At 35.2% G+C, this 21,615-nt stretch overlaps 1 protein-coding gene across 4 annotated transcripts; it reads right to left on the bottom strand.

The window, feature by feature from the left end:
* LOC18095412 (alpha,alpha-trehalose-phosphate synthase [UDP-forming] 1) lies at nt 1–21,351 on the bottom strand. 4 transcript variants are annotated; one of them, XM_024607447.2, is made up of 19 exons: nt 21,193–21,351; nt 16,070–16,110; nt 11,099–11,539; nt 10,719–10,816; nt 10,222–10,610; nt 9,378–9,492; nt 9,110–9,211; nt 8,232–8,382; nt 7,567–7,655; nt 6,088–6,136; nt 4,138–4,238; nt 3,671–3,858; nt 2,877–2,994; nt 1,893–2,069; nt 1,692–1,814; nt 1,525–1,612; nt 1,296–1,426; nt 1,092–1,190; nt 1–805 (listed from the first exon to the last, which is right to left on the bottom strand). In XM_024607447.2, exons 3-19 carry the CDS (start codon nt 11,463–11,465, stop codon nt 422–424), a joined length of 2,769 nt encoding a protein of 922 aa, XP_024463215.1. In that variant the 5' UTR covers nt 11,466–11,539; nt 16,070–16,110; nt 21,193–21,351; the 3' UTR covers nt 1–421. The 4 variants fall into 4 exon arrangements, with proteins under 4 accessions (XP_024463215.1, XP_024463225.1, XP_052309860.1 ...); XM_024607457.2 differs by lacking the exon at nt 16,070–16,110 and having other exon boundaries at nt 21,193–21,339; XM_052453900.1 differs by lacking the exon at nt 21,193–21,351 and having other exon boundaries at nt 16,070–16,455.
* Between the last annotated feature and the right edge of the window lie 264 nt (nt 21,352–21,615).

Consider the following 21,615-nt stretch of genomic DNA (forward strand, 5'->3'; position numbering starts at 1 on the left):
TAACAGAAAAACTCCGTTTTGTTTTTTTACCATTAGTTCTTCACATTTTACACCAAAAATAAACATCAGCAACGATACATGCAAAAGAACGGAAATGAAGAAATCAAGGCTTCAAGAATTCACTTCCTCAATCTTTCAACAAAGGTCAGTGCAATGGTTTGCTGCTCTCTCTTCTCGTCTCTCTCTCTCTTTTGGTTATTGGTTTGATGCCTCTGGTAATGTTAGGCTCAGGTTTGATTCCATCACTGAATTCACTTCCTCAAGTATTCTAGGCTAACTAGTGATGTTACAACAACATTCAGACCTTTAAAGTTGCCTCACCATGCTTGCCTTCAAAAACCAGACCTGGTTCTTGAACTTTGCATATATGCACTGCAATTGGCAGGAGCGAGACATTTTATCGACTTCAACACTATGTGTCTCACGTGGATGCATTGGCTAGTCTCCTTAGGAAGGACACGACATCATCTGATGATCCCAGTAGATAGCGAGCATTGGTACGAGTTCGACCAACAGCACAGGAGAAGTAGTTATCTCCCTTGAGATCAAGCACGTTCCATGAAGTCTTTTCTGCTGATGACCGTCGCGAATTCCCACAGCTGTGGTTAGGAGTTCCCTTCTCGGGATTTATTAAAGCACGTTGTGCCTTACCTTGAGATGATTTTGGCCCGCTTCTACTGGCTGGAAGCTTCATAGGAGGTCGTCTTTCATTGGGTAATTTTGGTCCATCATTTTGCTTTGTTCTTGCAGCAACTAGGCCATCAGAAGGGAGCTCTGGCTCAAAGAAGGTGTACACATCTTCATCCTGGTGATCAAGTGCATGACAATGAGATTCCATCATTGAAGTACAAGCACACCATTAGCTATTTAATCATTTCAGTTTTCCAACCTAATCAACTGCACAATAATTTCCATTTACTGCACAATAGAAGCCCATTAAAGCTAAATCATTGTGCAACAACAAATCCAGCATGATCAAGATTTATCCAAGTACAAGAACCACGTCTTGAAAACCAACATCACATGTAAGATTTTGGTCTCACAAGGATTCTGCTTAGTATTGCAAGTGATATTAAAGTAGCTGAAATTACCTTTCCCAGAAAATGGCCAATGCATAGGACATAATCAATTGGTGTTGTCATGGATTTACTGTGGACAATCTCTCCCAGTATACGATCAATAGCAGCACCCTGAATAAACATGAAGCTGTCATATAAAGAACAACCAGCTCTAGTACTAGTGCATTGAGAATTCGGTAATGTCAGTAATTTTAACTTTATTAATCATGTAGTTACCTTTGTAACACCAACCGATCGAACCTCAACTGATCGACTCCCTTGGACCACATCAACAGAGGCATTTGAAATTGGGCCTGTCCAGAGGTGTTGCAACATATCCCTTGCTTGAAGCCTTCCAAATTCAACATCTGCAAGCATAATAATATCAGCACAAAACATCAAGGAAGCAAGCAGAGATGCATAACTTCGTAAGATTAGCTGGTCCAAACTCCAAAATGACATGTACCTGCATACTTGTAATTCCATACAAGTAATGTTTCACGGAGTTCAAAATGTGACCGGGGTGTACGTTCTGTGAAGTACTCAAAAACATGCTGAAAAGAAGTGAAAAGTGTCATATAGCTATAGGCATGAATGAATAAGTAAAAATGAATGCTATTATAACAGAAGTACCTTCACACTGTCAACCCATTCCATATTTAAGTGTTCAGGCATTGCTGTCATCCAATCTCCCTTTGTAAGTCGCAAAAACATTCCATGTTCTGCTGCCAACCACATGTCATACTCTCCAAAGTTCTGAATAAGAGAAAACATTTGGTTAAAACATTTTCACAACAGGGTAAACAGAAAATGAATGTGAAATAGAGAAAGTACTTTGTCTAATGCTTTTCTGTCACTCCCACTGAGAACAACAACGGTGTTATTTCGATCACTGCAAAGTGCTGTCAGTGCTTCTTTTAACTCTGGGTGCAATTTAAGTTCCATTTCCTTAATTTGATCAGCTCTTCTCCCAGGAGTGTCCACTGGCTCAGTCAATGTTGCATTGAATCCCTGTACATGAGGGAAGAAAGCAAGCACCGAAACAATTTTAAGACCATTAGAAATCAGGTACTTAAAGCATCTATTACGAGATACTATATGTTTCTAATCCCATTCAACTTTAAATTCTGATGACGAAAATTGTCCAAAATGGTCATTAGGATTTCCATAGCATGGTTGAAAGAAGAAAAGCACGTGTTTAGAATGACAGGTAACTCCCATTTAATATTTTCCAAGGTTAAGCTTTGATTCAGAAAAATAGCAGATTATTGATTTTATGGTTTCATTTTCTTACAAATTTATGTGAGGGAATGGGTGATGCCAAGATGATCACCATGTAAAACAGATGAGAAAGTTGACCTTATTCATCACTGCCAGCCTGCTTTACTCACGGCATTCAGATGCAGTTTTTAATTCGGTGCTAGTAGACTTCAAAGCATGGAATAGAGGTAGAAATTGGTGCTTCTCCAGGATACAAAATATTTCAGTTTCAGCTCAACCTAGAGTGATTTAATGTTTATTTAATTGCAGTTAGCATTTGGTGTGTGTGTGGGCGTGTTGGCTCTCAGGGTACTCATTGATAAAATGGGACACAGACTACCATAAACTAGCTGAAAAAAAATACTCAAGTGAAAGAAAAAAAATTCCTTCATTAGAAACAGATTGACTAGCTTCATCAGAAGAACGTTGCACAACTTTTGGTTTGTATATAAAATATACTTGTAATAGGATTTCTCATTCTGAGCTGAGAGACATAATGACTTGTTCAAATTAAGAAGAGCAAACCAGTGTACATAAATATATGAAACAGGAGCATACCAGTATGAGCAACCGGTTAGTAGACTGCAAATAACATCTAATTGCATTATCTTCTGGAAGTGAAGGTGGCACTTGCCGGGTCCTTAGCTGTGCCTCGATAACTGTATCATTTAGTTCGCTGGGAAGAAATGATTCAAAAATCAAAGTTTAGTACCACAAAAGGATAGTTGAAAAGCTATAATTTTCTATTCTTGTTGTCTTACAAAATGCAAAATATCAAAAGAGCCACATTTAGTATTGAAGTTTTCATACAACAGTACTACACATTTCGAAGTTGAATTATGACTACTAGCAATATAAGAGCTTGACCATCTTTGCTGAGCAAAAACACCAGAAGATAATCATTTTAACATAATTAACTAGTCTATTCATAACTATTTAAATGTTATTGGTAATGACCAATTATTGCCAATTATACTTCATTCTACACACACGTGGTATGCCAGATGCAGTCATTTATTAACATGCACCAACAGCATTCAAAAAACAAAATGATAAGAGACCATAATATTGAAATCAATGTTTCTCATCCAGACTTAATTTATCCTACTTCAAAGGTTCCACAGAATAACTCAGCAAGGTCTCTGGAACAACCTTATGTACAGGGGAAAGGTTATGATTGCACAAGGGGAGTGTATTTAAAAGGTTTCCACAGTGCTTCAAACTCATAACCCCAGTAATCACAATAGACAAATAATATCACCAACTTGTGTTTAAAAAGGTTTTAAGACCTAAAGTACTTTTGATCCATTTCTCAAAGATAATCTATGCTTAAAACACTGTTATAAGTGTACCTCACAAAAGTTTCAGCCCATTCTTGAGCAGTGTGGGTTGTCACATGGACAAAGTTGTGCCGGTGTCGCTTCTCTCTTTCTTCAGGTAACATAGTTAGAGCTTGGCGTATTGAATCAGCAACTTCAGTGATGTTCCAAGGGTTCACAAGGATTGCTCCAGCACCCAAGGATTGGGCTGCACCTGCAAACTACAAAATACAAAAAGCCTATTTTTTAAGACTGGGAGACATATAATGCATAACATACAGAAAATAGTAATTATTCAAATATATAGCTATTAACAATTTATAGTAAATATAATTGATTTTCATTCCATATCAATGCAGAAAAACACAGCATCAAAGGGTTGGTGTTGATGCTCTGTGTGGAGCTTTATTTGGTCATTTTCACAATTGCAAAGAGATAAACAACATCACAAATATTAGAGAAAGTTCAAACATCACACATTTTAACTAATGTTTAATTACCTCACTAAGAATGAGCACACCCTTCTTTGAATCTTGGCATGCTACAAACTCATAACTGACAAGATTCATTCCATCCCTCAAAGAAGTAACAAGAGCAACATCTGGAAAGAAAGAAAGAACATCACGGCGAATGACATCAGCTGAAAAACAGACCAGGTTTCTTGCACATTCATTCCGTTTCCAATAACAATACAATTAAATCAGTGAGAGTCACTTTTAGGAGAAAACATTGTGAATTTTCACTGTCATTAATACTGCCAACATTCTGAGACAAAATTCTAGTTCTTGAAGTTTGTCCAAAGTCTAAAATGAAAGCATTTTCAGACCTCTACTGACAGATTGACATTAATACATTTACTGATTTCAAATTTTCTAACAACGTTAATTGACTAGTTACTGCAGTAATTCTGACACCATCTGGTACCCTAGAACAGCTGGCATACTTTCATATTCACTTCTCGGAAAAATGCCATTTCACGAGTAACAAGAGTTAAACAATAGCATAAAACCCTACTTGAAAGTATATCATTTATAGTTGAACAAATAATACACAAGGAAAGGCACATATTCAAATAGTGAAGATGAGAAGAGTACATTATGGACATGTGAATTTATTTCTGAACAAATAGGATTTCATACAAAAAGGATTCACTCATAAAAATATATACATACATATTTGTTTGTGCACGTGCATAAATGTTTATGTCCACTCCATTTAGAAGAATATGTGCAACATGGCTGTTCAAATAAGCATTGTCTTGAACAAACACCATATCTGTCCTAATAATGAGTTAACATCTAAGTGATACAAATGTGTTTGGAACAGTTTATAGGAACTAACACCTAAGTGATGTTGATTTTATTATCATCGTGTCATAGCCATTGTCTTGGGTTTTGATACTGTTTATGTAACAATTCTCAACACAATGGATATACTACTAAACAAACACATGCATACACAGGGTGCACACACGCAAGTTGATGTCCCAAACTGATAATTTTCTAGTTACATTCCACTTCATAAGTTTCAACTCATGATTTAGCTATTCTGATGATTTGGCTTATGAACACATTCCCAACCTCTGCTTATATACATGCAACTATCTAGGAGATTTTTGCGCTTCCACTTGCATATCCGCTCCATTACATACAAACGTGTGCTATGTAGCTTTTCAGATAAGTACAGATTCAAACAAGGATTATGTCCAACAAATAAGCTAACATGTAACTGATGCAAGAGTTTGAAACAGTTTAAGGCTGTAGTCTGAATAACCGGCAAGGATGTGAACTTTATGGGCTGTCATTTCCATCTCTACCTTGTCATTATTATTGTTGTTCTCATTATTATATTCATTATTGATAATTTATACTGCAGTGCTTCTGAATGATGGTGAATTTCTTCTGTTTGATAACTTTATGGCCACACAGCAAATTTTACAGTGGCAATGTGTTAAGAAGGATTAAAAAGTTTACAAATAGCTGGTGAAGGAAAAAGGAAAATGAAATAAATTCGTAAGAGAAACTTAAAGCAAATTAAGGGAAATAAACATCCAGTTCTGAAGATTATAGCACTTGATCAATCTATAAACATCCAACACATTTGTGTGCTGCCCATCTATACAAGAACATAGTAGCTGCCAAAATAGCAACGTTTATCTCTTGGAAGCTATATTTAAGAAGATACTTGTCAATTGTTGGTAAGAGCTTATTTTGAAGATTGGATTTTCTGTAAAATAGGTCTAGGTAGGTTAAACTAAGGACATCGTGACTAAGAGTCTTAAGTGACCCATCTTTGACAATTGGTAATAAGAGCTACTACTATTGGCTTGTCCATTGTTTTCAGTTGCAGGAAAAAGAAGGTAAACCTTATCCAGAAAAAGAAAAAAAGCATAAAAGGATTCCAAAAAAAAGAGCTTGCGAACCCAAGCACTAAATGACAGAAAACATTACCAGTAACTGCATATAATGCACACAAGGCGTGGAAGTCGAGAGATCGATCCTGTAAGCACAAAAGAAACTGCTTCAGAAATTCCACATTGAAGATACTCAGATGCAAGATTAAATCATTAGAAGATGACTCGGAAAAACTAGGCATTTTTCCGGGATTAGATCGAAAATCTTTAAAGAAGTTCTAATACTATGCTTGCTCAAATAAAATATCCCAAAAGCAAAGCAGAAACCTAGCCAAGGTCTTCAGTTCTCTTAGTTATAAACCACCCAGCTCAAAAACTGGCATATCGTTATCCATTTTTTTCCCATGCTGTTATGTTTTGTTGAGGCCTGAACAAAACTAAGTGCACAAAAACTGTTGTCTCCCAAAAGTTTTCTCAATGGCTTCCACTTTACTTGGACCTAGAATGTTAAAACATCCAATTATGTTTGGCTACAGCTTTGTATGCCAGGGTTTGCTTTTCAATATGAAGGCCAAATTGGAGTTCCTTCCCTGAATACATACTAGTCTGACTGTGAGCTATAAGGAAAGGAGAAGAGAATGGAGCACTCAGCCTTACAACATTTGATCGCATGCCCAGGATCAAGGGCTATGCCACGAAGGTCAGACCTAAGAAAGGGAAATTAGGTGTGAGGCCTAAGATAGCAAGTCTGGCTACGAACTATATTTCATGGAGGTAGGTCCTTTGGCTCTTCCTTTTCTTTTGAAACAGAGATCTGCATGAGAGTTCTTACCTTTACATTCAAATGTTTGGATTAGACAGAAACAAGTAGATTTTCTGAAATCTAGATAGATGGAACTGGTCATTATTCCTGAGCTGTGCGTTGATATCATCATGTTAATTAACAAATACAGCTAATATTGATCAACTGACAAGTCACAAGAAGATACATAGGCATGTAAAAACGTTCTGGTTGGCACTCTACTTGAACCAACAAGAACAGATTTGCAGCCCTAACACATCCCAACAAGTTTGGTTTCATAGATCCTATTCTTATGGATAGAACGTTACATTAAAATAATCTTTAAGGAAAAATATCAAGCTTGTTTCACATACTAGTATAAAATGTTACACTAAAGCTAATTACTAATATAACTACGGATATAGTGAACTATTAAGGTACTAACTGCACATCATTTGAATTCTTGAAATGTGTCATTAATTTCTGGATAATATCATGGCACCAAAGTCTGTGATGTTAAGCAATTAAGTCAAGTTTTAACAATATGGACTGTCCTAAGCTTTACTTGGTCCACACACTTCCTTCTCAGCTATAGAAACAGTAATCCTGCCATTCTCTTAAAATTTCCAGCAGATATACACATCTGAAAGTATCACAAGAAGCTAGAAACAAGATTTACATAAAGCCAAAGATAAATTTTACACCCTTTGAATAGTATTTAATTTGTCAAGCCAACAAGCCATGTATAACAAGCATCTCATAATCCAACATTGAGTTCTCAAATTAAAAACATACCAGGTGATGTATTGGAACAGCAGTTAATGTTCCAAATCTGCCATTAATGCGTCCAACAATTTCATGAACCTGGCTCGTCAACTTTTGATCTGTGAATATACAAGCAAAACTTACTGAATTATCCTTTTTGTTAAGATACAAAACCCACAGTTTGGTATGCAACACAAGGCTAAGAATCAATAATCTATTTAGCATGGAAGCGACAAGATACAATGACATCAAAGTTGAGATCCAGCTTTCATGCTCACATCCTCATTTGCTTTTTGAGCACCAGCTCAAGGCTCAAGCGAAGTTCTACTTTTAAGGCCCGAGGTCAGGGTTCCACAGAGACATTAGGTTCAATTTAGAGTGATCTCCACTATAGCTAAAGAAATTGAAAAAAGAAAAAAGAACCTAGTGTAGCTTCTACCATTTAGGAAAAATAGTAGCATACGCTATGCAATTTGGAACATTTTTGTACATACAGGGCATCATCAGTGCTTAAGAGCTAAGATCTAACTTTCATCCCCAGACCTTTTCTTTCGTAGTTTATATTGTTTAGGCATATGGGACCATATAACTCTTTCAGACATAAATAAATTTCAGAGAACAGTCAGTTTAAAATGCCAACAACATGATGAGCAACACTGTAAAAGGAACTGTATCAAGGGTGTCAGAAATCATACACTCAGGAACATCTGTTCTTGTTGGCACAGCAATTTGCAGTAGAACAACTTTATCACGCCAGTGAGAATTCTCCTCGAGAAATTTTTCAAAAGCAAGAATCTTCTGTGGAATTCCTTTAATCATATCAAGGCGGTCAACACCTAGCATCACCTGTTAATTATGAGAATTTCAGCAGTAATCAGATAGGAAAAAATAATTTAAAGACATGGTTTGTGCAACAAATGGATGACAGTAAAAGCGACAGTGTGAGAGAACCTAAACCTTAAAAGTTAAATTACATAAGGTAATTACATTAAAACGGAAATTGAAAGATTCAAAATGGGTGTCTTGGCATTGGATTTGGTGTTGTTCAATTTTAATGCTGTAAAGATCAGAACAAATAACCTTGAATAACAACCCAACCTTCAAGGACAATGAAGGTTCTTATGGAGAAGCGTTCATTTTCAGATTATGCAAGTCTTGGTGCTGGATCCTGGACGTAGTTGATCATTTTAGAAAACAACATGGGTCAAAACAACTGACCATTCTTCTTCTTCTTCTTTTTTCTTTCCTTAAATACTTAAATAAGGAAACATGAAACAATATTCAAGGTCTGACTGCTAGAACTGTTCATGAGAAACAAAATTCAATTGACATGAAACAATACAGAAACTCAAATAGCATGACTTGGCAGCTGGAGCTGGAGGTGCTCCCAGTTTCCATGACCAACAAAAATCAGAGTTCCAATGTCATGCCAATTACATATGTTGCAAGTACTTCAAACCATATTCACTGCAAGTGCATTCAATGTCAAACTAGTGATACTTGAAAAAACTTGAAGTTTCAACCACCATATTGCAGAAAATAGATAACTTAATCAAGTATAGATCGCATCTACCTTTCGGCCAGCAAATCTTTCCTTCAGTTCTTTAATGTGATCCTGGACTTGAGGGAGTTCAAGAGCTCTTATGAACCGATCTGAGTCTATCCCGATTGGAAACTGATCACAAGAAGATAGAGCATAATTAGTATAACAAGAGTAGAATTTTGTTTGCTCATGAACATGTTAAAACTTTGACATGCTGTGCTGCTACAACAAAAAGAATGGAGTGGCTTAGCGAAACAACACAAGGGGAATTCAAATGAATAGTTCTACTCAAACATACCGCAGCAACTCGTGTCAGCCTCCCTTGATCCTCAACGCCTTCAGGTGTGCCCTCTAGCCCAAGAATGCGAGTACAAGCACTAACAAAATGTCTTGCATAGTCATAGGTGTGAAATCTAGAGGACAAAATTAATATGTTAAGTTATAGTGTTGGGAGTAGTGACACGAGTCTTAGCAGATACTGAAAGAATGCTCTTACATCTGAAGCAAAAAGCACAAAAGAAAAGGGGGTCCTATTCATGTTACAACAAGATTAATTTGCAGCAACAAAAGTTTATTTCTGAGTTTGAAAGCGACATTCCTTCTGTATTTCGATCAATAATGATAGATTTAAAGATCCTACATCAAAATTGTTCAGAGCAATGAATTCCATGTCTCAGTTATGTATGGAACCTATTTCTGAATCACTGATTTTCTCTAGCTTTCCCCATTAACTGTAACTACCAAAAATCAGATGAAGTTCAATCTAACGATTTCAAGCGTAAATGCAGTCGTATATACACATCAGCTTTTTGTTTGTTTGCCATAACAGACAAACAAGTGAGATGAAGTTCATGGGATCATTCGTCGCACTTGACTCTAAACAGACAAGGGAGTTCAGCAAAGAGACAGAAATAAAGTCCCTTACATCAACCACATGTACAGTGAACATGAGATACTCACTCAGGTGAAGGATGCAATATATGAAAATAAATGGACCATTCTAATTTAAAGTGAAGTCCAAACAATTTACAAATCCAGCCATTTTCCCTTGCCAATGTTTTAACCGTACCAACCATACTTGCAAAGCTAAAATGGTATGCTATAAATGATTTAAGACACTTGCATTATATAAGTGAACTTACCCAACTAAATCGGCAGCAAGAACAGAACGTAATAGGTCTGATCGAGATGGCAGTGTCCTGTGGATTTCAGAAGAAGGAAAGGGTGTATGGAGAAACCAACCAACTTTCATATTATTGTTGTATTCCTTCAGGCATTTTGGGAGAAACATCAAATGGTAATCATGGCACCAGACAACATCACCCTCCTCATAATGCTGGTGAACCACATCAGCAAACATTTGATTTGCCTTCTTATATGCAGCAAACTGAGACTGGAAACTTCTGGTTGTGGCGAGTCGATCTTCTTGTGGAAGCCCAAGATAATGAAAGAGAGGCCACAGTATATTGTTGCAGTAGCCATTATAATATTGATGAACAATCTCTTCATCAAGGAATACCGGAATGCACCTCTGCAATAATTGAAGAAGAGGAGAGAATCAGCAACTTTCGAGTTTTTAGGTATAATGTGCGAGAATGCGCAAGGAAGAATTCAAGTTCGAAAGGTTTCTGGAGACAACCTTTTCAGCCAAAGCTTTAGTAAGCGACTTCTGGCCAACTTCATCTGGCACGTTAACCCCAGCCCAGCCAATCCATCTCGCCTCAAACTCCTTCACACCTTGTTTAACATTGTCCAAAACGCATTAGGTACATGATCACAGGAGGAACGAGCAAATGCAATAAGGATAAAACTTCAAAAATGATGAAGTTTAATGAAATGGAGGACAAATCAGAGAGGATACAGAAGCCTGAACAGTAAGAATGAATAATTTAAATAACAAACCCAACTCAACCAACTCTTAGTCTCAACTACTTTAGGGTCCATGACATGAATTTTTATTCTCCATTCCATAAAAAGTTTAGAACAACAATCAATGCATCAAATATTTTACTTGCTTACCTAGAAGAGCACTGACTAGGCCCCCAGCACTCATCTCCAAAGACCATGAGTCTTCACCTCTTCTAACAGCAGATACAGGCAGTCTGTTAGCTACCACCAATAGGCGTTGCCTTAAAGGCCTGGCATCTGGCTTTTCACATCCCTGCGCAATAGCCCCTTCCAAGAATTGTTCGATAAAGGAATTGTTCAAGCTGTCACCTTCCCGCGCTCGTAGATCATATTCACATGGTTCAGTTCCTCTATGATTATCAGTTAACTCATTTGAATAGGCAGACCTGATGTTTCGCCTTAGCTCTCTTAGTTTTAAGAGCCGTCCGACACGACCTGAGTTATGGATGGAATTACCGTTGTCCTGGTTTCCAGGCATACGCTCACTTTAGCAGCCCAAACTCCAATCACCAATTTTATGGGCTCCTGGTGTTTCTAGAGCAATTGAGCCTCCTACATTTTTGTTTGAAAAGTAAATTGAGTGTTCAATAATCACTATAAGCCACACAAAAAACTTAAACCCTACTAAGTTGGACATTAAGAATACAACATCACATCATTGTCACATCTTAAAACAGTGAAACACTTTTCTACTGCTGTATAAAATTCAATTCTCGGAGTGAATTTAATTAGCATGAGCATCTTAAGCATATTCATCAAAACAAGACAAACACAAGATGACAGAAGGGCAACGAGAGAGATAACACAGAGAATGGGATCCACAGAATTGCATTCAAGCAACAAAAATGGGGTCTACAAAAAATCCTGGCTATTTAAGCCCAAATATTTGAACTTTCTCATTTGAAAAATAAACCTCAAATATCCAAAAAAGCATCACCACCCTTTTTTCAAGTTCATGAAAACAAGATTGGCAGATTGGCAGAGGGCAGACAAGAAGAAACATAAGATCCACAGAAGCAATTTAATCCAACACACAAAAACGGAGCTTTCTCTTCGTTTATTTTCACACAGATGAAAAAGCGAACACATTGCATGAAAAGAACACAAAACACTTCCAACTTGAATATCAAGTTGAGCTCAAAAACACTGACACTAGTAAAAGAATTCCCTTGTAACCAAACACACAAAATGAATTATAACTCACACAAGAAACACATCAAGAACCCACCTAGGCAGCAGGCAATAAAAGAACTGATTTTGAGCAAAAGACTCTAAAGGGGAAAGGGAAAAAAAAACAGTATTCTGTCCAAAAGCCTGATTTTTTCACTCAATTTTGAAGCTATAATTGAATTTGTAAGAGAGAGAGGGGGGAATAAAGAAAAAGGAGAGGGAGCACAATATCCCTGTGTAAGCTTGCTTTATAAGATGCACAAAAGCTTAGCCATGCAAAGATTTTGTTTTCAAAAAGACAGTGGATCTTTTTACTCCTGGGCCCGTTTATAACTGTGTCAGCGGTTACTTTAAAAAAATGTTTTTTTTTAAAATATATTTATTTTTTATTTTAAAAAATTATAATTAATTTTTTAATATATTTTTTAAAAAAATACTTAAAAAAAAAAACACTCCAAAACTTCTTTTAAAGCAATTAAGCAAGTGGCTCCATAATCCATTAATAATTTTTTGTTAGAATATTTAATTTTATTTAGAAATGTGATAAAAATTATATTTTAAGATGTTTATTATTTGAAAATATATTAAAATAATATTTTTATTTTTAAAATTTATTTTAAATAATAACACATTAAAATAATCTAAAAAAATAAAAAAATATTTAATTTAAACAAAAATATTTTAGCCATGTTACTAAATACCTCTTTAATCACTTACCACTCTATAATCTCTTGTTTATTGAGAAAAAAAAATATACTATAAAGAAATAGAAATACTAGCACAAGTACACATGACAAATTTTATGCATGGAAGGACGCATGATTTTGACACGTAACATCTTTCTTGGTGACCTTTCACTTGCAAGGTAATGTAATGATTTTCGAATTAGTTTTTTCTCCCCACAAGTATGGAAAACTTGCCACGTATCATGTCTACTATTTTAAGTAATGTTTGATATTTTGGTAACATTTAATTTTTAAAATGTTTTGTAAAAAATATATTTTTTTATTTTTTAAATGTATATTTATATTAGCATATTAAAATAATTTAAAACCAAAAAAATAACACTTACAGCTTGATATCTAATGATAAAGATAATGATTAACTAAGATTTTTTTCATAAATGTTGTGCTAATAAATAATTGATGATTCCTTAGTTAATACGTAGTATAATTATCAGTGCATTACTAGATACGATAAATTAACATTCTATATTTTAAGAATCTTTTCATTTGACAAATAATTACTTCGTTAAAAAAGCTTTTGTAAAATATTTAAGTATCCTAGCATTGCTTTAATAATATCATTCATTTTCATTCAAATATTGATTGTTATTCCTTTTATATATATATATATATATATATATATATATAACAATCCAATAATAATAAATGCATCATAATAGATGTAGTTAGATAATTTTCATTCTATGTTTTTGTTTTCGTCTTGGTTTTTTCTTGGTAGAATCCATCTCTACCGTCATGATGATTTGAAAAAATAGCCTAGCCAAACAATCTTTAATAGGTCTTCGTGATGATTTTAAGCCTGTTCATGCTAGCTACTCTTCTTCATCAGGAACAACTTCTCAGACTTGAGGTCGTCTTGTTTGTACCATCTATACATAGAAAGTTGTTCTTGCTACTTCATCATCGACGCCTTGAAGAAGATATTATGTCCTCTTATTCTACCCTTTCTGTTATCCAGAATAGTTTTAACTCCTAGTTTGATCTTGCATGCTACAATAATATGACCTCTAATTCTGTTTTCTTTAGTAGTAAGACCATTACATCTCACGCTCCTATTATTCTCACTCTGATAAATATTCTCCATTGCATGTCAATCATGAAAGAACTATTTTTATTTTCTTTTGTCGAATCTTTCACTTCATATTTCATTTTTAGTTCCAAAACTGACTCTAAATCTTATATCAACCATGAATTGGTTGCTTATTTGAGTTTGTTAATTTCTTTTCATCTCTCCACTTCTTTTTCGTTGTTTGGTGTCTTGTGTTTCCTCATTCAATTCCAGCACTTGACATTCTAGATTGGATCATGTTTTGTTTTCAAAAACTCATCCTTTAATTTCTCATGGTGGCCTGTCACTTCATGTTAAAGAGCGTTTGTTTTGGGTAAAGTATTTTACAAATAAAAAGAAATTGCAAGTAAAATGTTTTTTCAAAGAACAAGTTCTTGCAATAACGGTATGAAAAAGATGATGATACTAAGATGTTGATGATGTGTTGTTATGATGGTTATAATAGTGGTGAAGGTAATGGTGCTGGCGGCAAGGGAAAAAAGAGAGGGGTGGTGATAGAGTAATGGCCATAATGAAGGTGGTGGGAGAGCAATAACGGTGAAGGAGTTGCCATCAGTGATAATGATGGGGGTGCGGTGGGGTGGTAGTGGCGCGCGGTAGTATAAATTCTACCATTACTAAATAACAATTTGGAACAACTTTAAGTTTAGTTTTCTTCCTAAAATCTTGCTTATTGAACATGAGATCGATTTACATTTGTGATGATAAAGAATGGAGATCTTAGTCGTCACAGCTATAGAGGGGTTGTACAAGCTTTTTCTACAGAGGACCTAATTTTCAAATAAAGTTCGTACCGTTACACTATTTGAGCTTTTTTGACACCACCACTACCAAACAGATGCTTGGCATGATGTTGTGCCTATCCACTATTCGGATTTGATTCTATGATAATAAAACCCTAAACCTTCCCACAGTTTCCCAACTGTGATTTCACTTCGCAATAAAGATTCTCTAATCAAAATGATGTCATGTTCAACCAACCAGACCCACATGCCAAAGCTGGGGATTAAAAGGGGGAGGAATCATACTATAGCCAATAGCTTGGAGCACATGCAATGTAAGCGACCAATTAATGGCTAGGAATATCGCTATCCACTAGGGCCTTGCTTCAATCATGAACATAAAATGGACCCAAGAAGAACACAATGCACTTTCCTGGCCAGCAACAGGCTAAATACACTAAGTGAGTGGTATCCAACTGTCCCACCACCAATTACAGTTACCAGAAAAGACATGGCCCTTCAGTGAGGAAGCATTTTGGGGAAGAAACATTTCTGAAGGAGACCAGGAAAAATATCTCTCATTGGCCATTTCTGAGAAAGAACTAATAAGGAGACGAAATGCTTGGTTGGAATTTATTTCTCATCCAATCCCTACAGAGAGAAGGTTCACGACGACATTGTTGCTAATTTTTTTAAAAAAAAATCATTAGCAGCCAGCTTATCTGACAAATAGAAACTGACCTGAGCCCTACCACCTCCTCTATTGAAGTCATGAAGACCAAAACTACCTCATAATTTCTTACCTATTTTATATTCCACTTTATCAGTTTATCAAGATTGAACTATCATGCTACTCCTTTTTATTTACCTATTTTTTATGGCAGCAGCACTACTGGACGCCAAATGGTATGGCCCTTTGGCTGCTGAAGCGTTGGAGAGGAAAAAAAAACTCGCATAGCAGCATAGATTGATCACCTGAAAGCTAAGTGGACCACCCTAAGCTATGAGGCTATTGTTGTTATAATTGCCAATCAGATGATCTCAGTGAGCTTTTTGTCTGTTCCATCACTAATTGGCATCATTTGTTTGATTTGTTTAAAGCATAGTGCATGTTGCCCATACACAAAGGCAGGCTTTAATTTTCCCTACTCTGGATTCCAGTCTTAGAATATAACATTTGAAAATTAGGCTGGGGTGCATGCGCATGCTCAGGGAAGACAAATGCCTTGGCCTAAAAGAATTGTTCATGAGAATGTAAAGAACAGGACGCAATCAAGATGATATCAACAATCCAGCAAGCAACGCATAAGCAAAGAAGCTTAGATCCCAAAATGTTAACAGAAAATACCATATAACCTGTTGAAGAAGCACGTACCTTCATTGACATGTTGATGCAGGGGAAAAACTCTTTCAGTCCTGAGAAGTGAACAGAAACATCTCTGAATACAAGTAACACTCTTCTCCACCGCTTGTACTTAGAAGACAAGTACCATAACACATGTGACTAAATGAATGAATAGGCCAAAGGAAGTGCAAACAAAATCAGATATTGACAGAAAAAGACTGGCATGCAGCTTGGTTTTTTCTCTGCTAAACGAAGGCAAGTGGACTTGAGTATCATTGCTGCTGTCAGTCACTTGGGATTCTAGAGTAGGAGAGCCCGTGAAGACCAACAAACACCCACGAATTTGCAGCAAAACCATAAATTTGTCACGCATGCAAGAAGGTTTGGTGCTCAAATTTCTTGTGGATCCCACTAAGAAGATATCTTAAACCAAGGCTTTTGAACATCTGATGAGATGATCTCAGCCATTCATTCTTAAGTTGCCCTTTTCAAGAGTCAGATTTTTAAATTTCTCCGTAAAATCCTAGGTCTCAGCTGCATAATTAACCAGACGGGGAAAAAGAAAAATTGCTCAAGGCCATAAAAGTCTTGCTAAACAGCGAGTGGGTGACGTGTATTAGCCAAAACTTCTTTAAAACAAATGTCACTGGTGAGCTCATGAACAGGCGACAGTACATGGCCTAACATTTATTTCCCTTGAGCTGTTGGGAAGACTATCAATTTAAGAAGACTCGTTATCTTATCCATGGTGCAGAACACTCGTTATCTTATCCATGGTACAGAACAACCACACAGCAGCGTGATAATCAAGTTTGCAAAAGAAGGAAAATTTTCTACTTACACCAATAATTTGTTTTAGTCATTTTAGCACAATCCCTTGGCTCAATTATTGCAGACTTTGATGCATTATATATATATATATATATATATATATATATATATATATATATATATATATTTGAATCACATCATAAATGGATATTTTTTAATCGCATAAATATAAAAAAATATATTTAGTAAAATATCACGGCACGAAAGTTAAACCTTTAAACCTACTCATGTTAAGGAGATATATTCAACTTGAGTCTCTTAAAAGTGGGGCGAGTTCGACCTGCATCTCGCCTCAAATTGGGCTAGTTTTACAATTAAATTTGGGGCTATGCTATTTTGCCAGATATTTTTGGCCACTTTGCTATTTTTTTTTAAAAAAAAAATCTCAGAAATGAGTTGTGCTACTAGCTGCCAGTTAAATCTTTCAGGACCGTTATATGACCTGGAAAGCTGCAGCAAATCACTTTAACAGTCAAGTTGGAAAACATGCAAGGCGGAGCATCCACTGAGCAACTTGTGAGGAAACTTCATGGTCAATAAATACCTATTGGACTCGGATGGATCGCAGGGAAATCTTTGGTGTAACCAAGAATGACAGAGAGCCAAAATCAGAAATGGACTCCTGGCTGACCTGATAGCACTAATATGACACTCTTTTCTCTTCATATTCTGTTTAGCCATGACTGCTTTTTTCCCCCCTTCCTTTTGATATCTGCAGGCGCACCTTGTCCTCCAGTGATTGGGACTCACTGTGCCATGTTACACCAACCCTCTGCCTAATATCCGGAATCATGACTACTCACTTTAACATCCCAACCCTCAAGATTGGACATGTCTTGCATAGCTTCGTAGGCACATGGTAAAACTATAAAGAGTTGATCTTCAAAGCAGGAGACTAACAAGCAGGATTTAAGAGTAGAAGGGACAGAGAAAATTCGTGTTCTTTGTTCAAAACCCGAAGGGCATCATTACATAAACAGTCTAGAGGGCTGGCTAAAAAGAAAAAAAGGACTGGAATGGGATGAATTACGAGGAACGGGATTTCAGAGTTTAGACATTAGAAAATAGACGAAGTGCGAAATGTTAATGGTACAATTAATATTCTTTCAAATGTCTAAAGAATAGATGAGGACCGCCCATCCTGAACTCCATTATTGGCTTCCCCAAGCTTCTAGGTTGCAGACTTCGGAGGTAACAAATAGTAGCTACACGTTTTACATGACATATCTCCTAATAAGACAGTTTTAACTTTCTAAGATACGTGACACCCATGATAATAAATGTCATTTTCCAATATTAGGTGCATTATTAGGAGATATTTGACATTTCCAAATAGAATATGAGGACAGTGGGATAGTCCTTCTCCACGATAATTATCCTTGTGAGACTTGAATTTCGTTTTATTGAAGAAAATTCTACAATAAAACTAACTGAGGTAACGTTCAATAATTGTACGAGATTTTTATGATCAAAGGGAAATGGAGGAGGACAAGGAGGAAGAAGATGAAATTGTCTTGGAAATTAATATAAATTCAAACATCCCGAATCCGCAATCATTACTGAAGTAATTTAGTATCTTCGCGTGAAACATTAATTATCAAGGGCTAGTTTTATTTCTCTTTGAAGGTTATGGATTTATTTAAATTGTTGATTTTTACGTTTCGTTCATACCATTAAAATTGAAGGCATGATAACCCTTTCTTTACTTTCACTAGGCCATTTTAAAGAATCTATGAAATATTCATACCAAAATCTAAGAAATTTATCTAACCAAAACTTAACATATCCATAAAAACTTTATCTTCGTTAGATCAAATCAAAATATTAACATGTTAAGTGACGACTCATGAATACACACACACACACACATATACATACATACACACACACACACACATATACATACATACATACATACATATATACATACATATATACATATATATAAACTCTTTGAATTTTCCATAAACTCATACGTTGATTTAACGAGAGAATGGAGTTAAAATAATTTAACTTCTAACCACATAATTAATACAACTTTGATACCACATGTTGAGTTTTTTAATTGAGTACAAAAATAAGAGAGGATTGAAAGTGGAAGGGATGATAGTAGAAGAAGAGAATTTATTTTCCCTCTATTATATGTTTGAATAAGGTAAAATAGAAAGGAATGAAAACAGGGAGGAAGTTGTTCTAGGTAGAATTACGTTTATACCATCATGATTGTTGTTGGATTACAAGCCCATCCAAGTGAAGGTAAAATGGAACACAAATTAAACGAGAATATTATTACGAAGGATAATAATAAAATAAAGAGCGAAGAACAATTACACGAAATAAGACCAGGGTTGCTCGATGCTATAAGAATACATAAAAAGGAACAAAGAACACAAGATGAAGCGTTTTTTGATGCCGGACTTTCAAATCAGAAAAAGAAGCTTTCTTAAATCGAAAATGATATCTTCTTTGATAATGGGATTCATCTTATGGTGGGTATTTCTCCCAGATTTTGTTTGAAAATGATTCGTTTGCTAACTTTCGAAGGGATTGGTTATAGTGGGTAAAGGTAGAAAATTATATACTCTCTGTTCCCAAACATGGGAATCTGCCCATCCCTTCGAGAATTCTTTCCACGCACCCACATTCTTTCCTCCCGAAATCCTCCCTTAATTTCCAAACATTATGATGGAGGTTGTGAAGTGGTTAGGAGTCGGAGTCTTCAATGAGCCGTCGGCTTTCGAAGAAGCTTTAATGTTTGATTAATTTAAAATTAAATTTTATATTTTTTTTATTTTTTATAAAATTATCATAATTTTATTTTTAAGTTATAAATTTAGTAGGTTAATCCGGATTGACATGAGTTTTTTTTTGTTTTTTTAAATGATATTTTTTTTTCAATTTCATCTTTTAACATTAGATTAACTGAAAATTAATTTTTATAATTTATTTTGATTTACTTTCTATGAAGTTACCATAGTTACACAACCCAGGTTACAGCTTTGACAAGTTAACTCAGTTGACTCGAGTTGTTTTTTTTTAATTTCTTTTATTTTCACTCTTCAACATTAGTTTGATCGGCAATTGAGTCTCATATTTAATTTTGATTTGTTTTCTACAGAGTTATCGCATTCTCATGATTTAGGTCACATATTTAGAACTCATTTAGTATTATGGTAATAATAGCTTTTCAAAATGTTTTTAGTTTAGAAATACATCATAATAGTGTTTTTTACTTTTTTAAAAAAATTATTTTAAACATCAACATATTAAAACAATCTGAAAATAACAAAAAATAATAATTTAAAATAAATAAAAAAATAAAAAAATCAATTTTTTTTCAAAAACATTTGTAAAACGTTTCAAAAATATATTTTTAGCAGGTTATCCAAATTAACTTGGATTAATCCAATATTTTTTCATCTCAATATTTTTTAAAAAAAATATTATTTTAAATTTTTTTAAATTAAACTATATTTTTAACTGTTATTTAAGTTATCTTTCCGGTTACAAACAACTAAAATCCAAAGTTATAGTAGAAACTTAAGGTCTTAAAGGGAGCGCGATTATAGTGTATAACTCCCCGGTTACGCCGCGCAAGAACAGGATAAAATTAGTGTTCGTCAATTTTGCAGACTGCATATGTACTAAATACAGCCCAACAAACGTGACTTTCAAGGAGGTTTGATAACAGGGAATGATTTTCAAAATATGTGTATCTTATTTATTATTTATTAAATAAAATTTTAAATATTCATACATCATTTATTTATTTATTTATTTGAGAATTTTAAGTATTCATTTTATATATATTGAATTGAGTTTAAATTAGGTTTCCAATGAGATTTGATAATATTAACAGCCTGTTCATTATTTTCATATAACCATAAAAAAAAGAATCTACTTGTTCAAATTGTATCTATCCAGTTTGGATTTATATATCATTCATACTTTCAAGCTTCACTCTCCGCGTTTTTAGTAGTCATGAGTTTTAACAGTAACGAAGCAATCAACCAGTCAAAGAAGCAATCAGTACTGATTAATTACGTCTCAAAGGAATCAGCATGAGCTGAAAATGTATATATGTACGTATGCTGTGCATATACGCAGACAGTAGTAAGCAGAGAAACTACAAGGCACACGTCGATGCTAAACTAAACTCGGATTCAAATCTGTTGTCTAATTAACATTGAGAATTTTTCGAGCAAAATAAAAAAGCCAAACATCTAATTAAGTAAAAGCTAATTAAGTTTCGAGAATCCAAATAAAAATGTTTAATTCAATACTGAAACGAATGGAAGAAGAAGAAGACGACGACGACGAACCTGGGGATATACGATAAGCTGTTTGGATGGAGTGGCTCTGAGTTGATCAAAGATCTTTTTGGAGATATAATGTGTGCTTGCACCTTGCAGAGAGAGAGAGAGAGAGAGAGAGAGAGAAGAATGAGAAAAGAGGGAGAGAGATGGATACTGAAGGCCAAATGGTGAAAAATGATTTATATATGGGAGACATCTTTCCGCCAGTCGCCTTTTTTTTTTTTTGGCGGGCGACAGAGAGAGAGAGAGAGAGAGAGAGAGAGAGAGAGGCTGTCGCCTTTGCCCAATCGTTTGGAGGGAAGATGTTCTTCTTTCATATGTTTTGAATTTACGATTCGCACATCTTGCGTAGAGTAGACTACTGCTGTTTTTTCATTCCTGCTCTTCTACGAAACCAAAAGCCATTCTTCCCCGCCGTCCCCCACTTTT

Source organism: Populus trichocarpa, chromosome 1, assembly GCF_000002775.5.
Source record: "Populus trichocarpa isolate Nisqually-1 chromosome 1, P.trichocarpa_v4.1, whole genome shotgun sequence".
NCBI lineage: Eukaryota > Viridiplantae > Streptophyta > Magnoliopsida > Malpighiales > Salicaceae > Populus > Populus trichocarpa.

Coding starts and splice junctions, on each gene's coding strand:
- LOC18095412 (XM_024607447.2), bottom strand. CDS start 11,465: ATGCCTGGAAACCAGGACAACGGTAATTCCATCCATAACTCAGGTCGT. Junction 1,815..1,892: donor ACAGAAAAGCATTAGACAAA/GTACTTTCTCTA, acceptor TCTCTTATTCAG/AACTTTGGAGAGTATGACAT. Junction 806..1,091: donor TTGGCCATTTTCTGGGAAAG/GTAATTTCAGCT, acceptor CTTGATCACCAG/GATGAAGATGTGTACACCTT.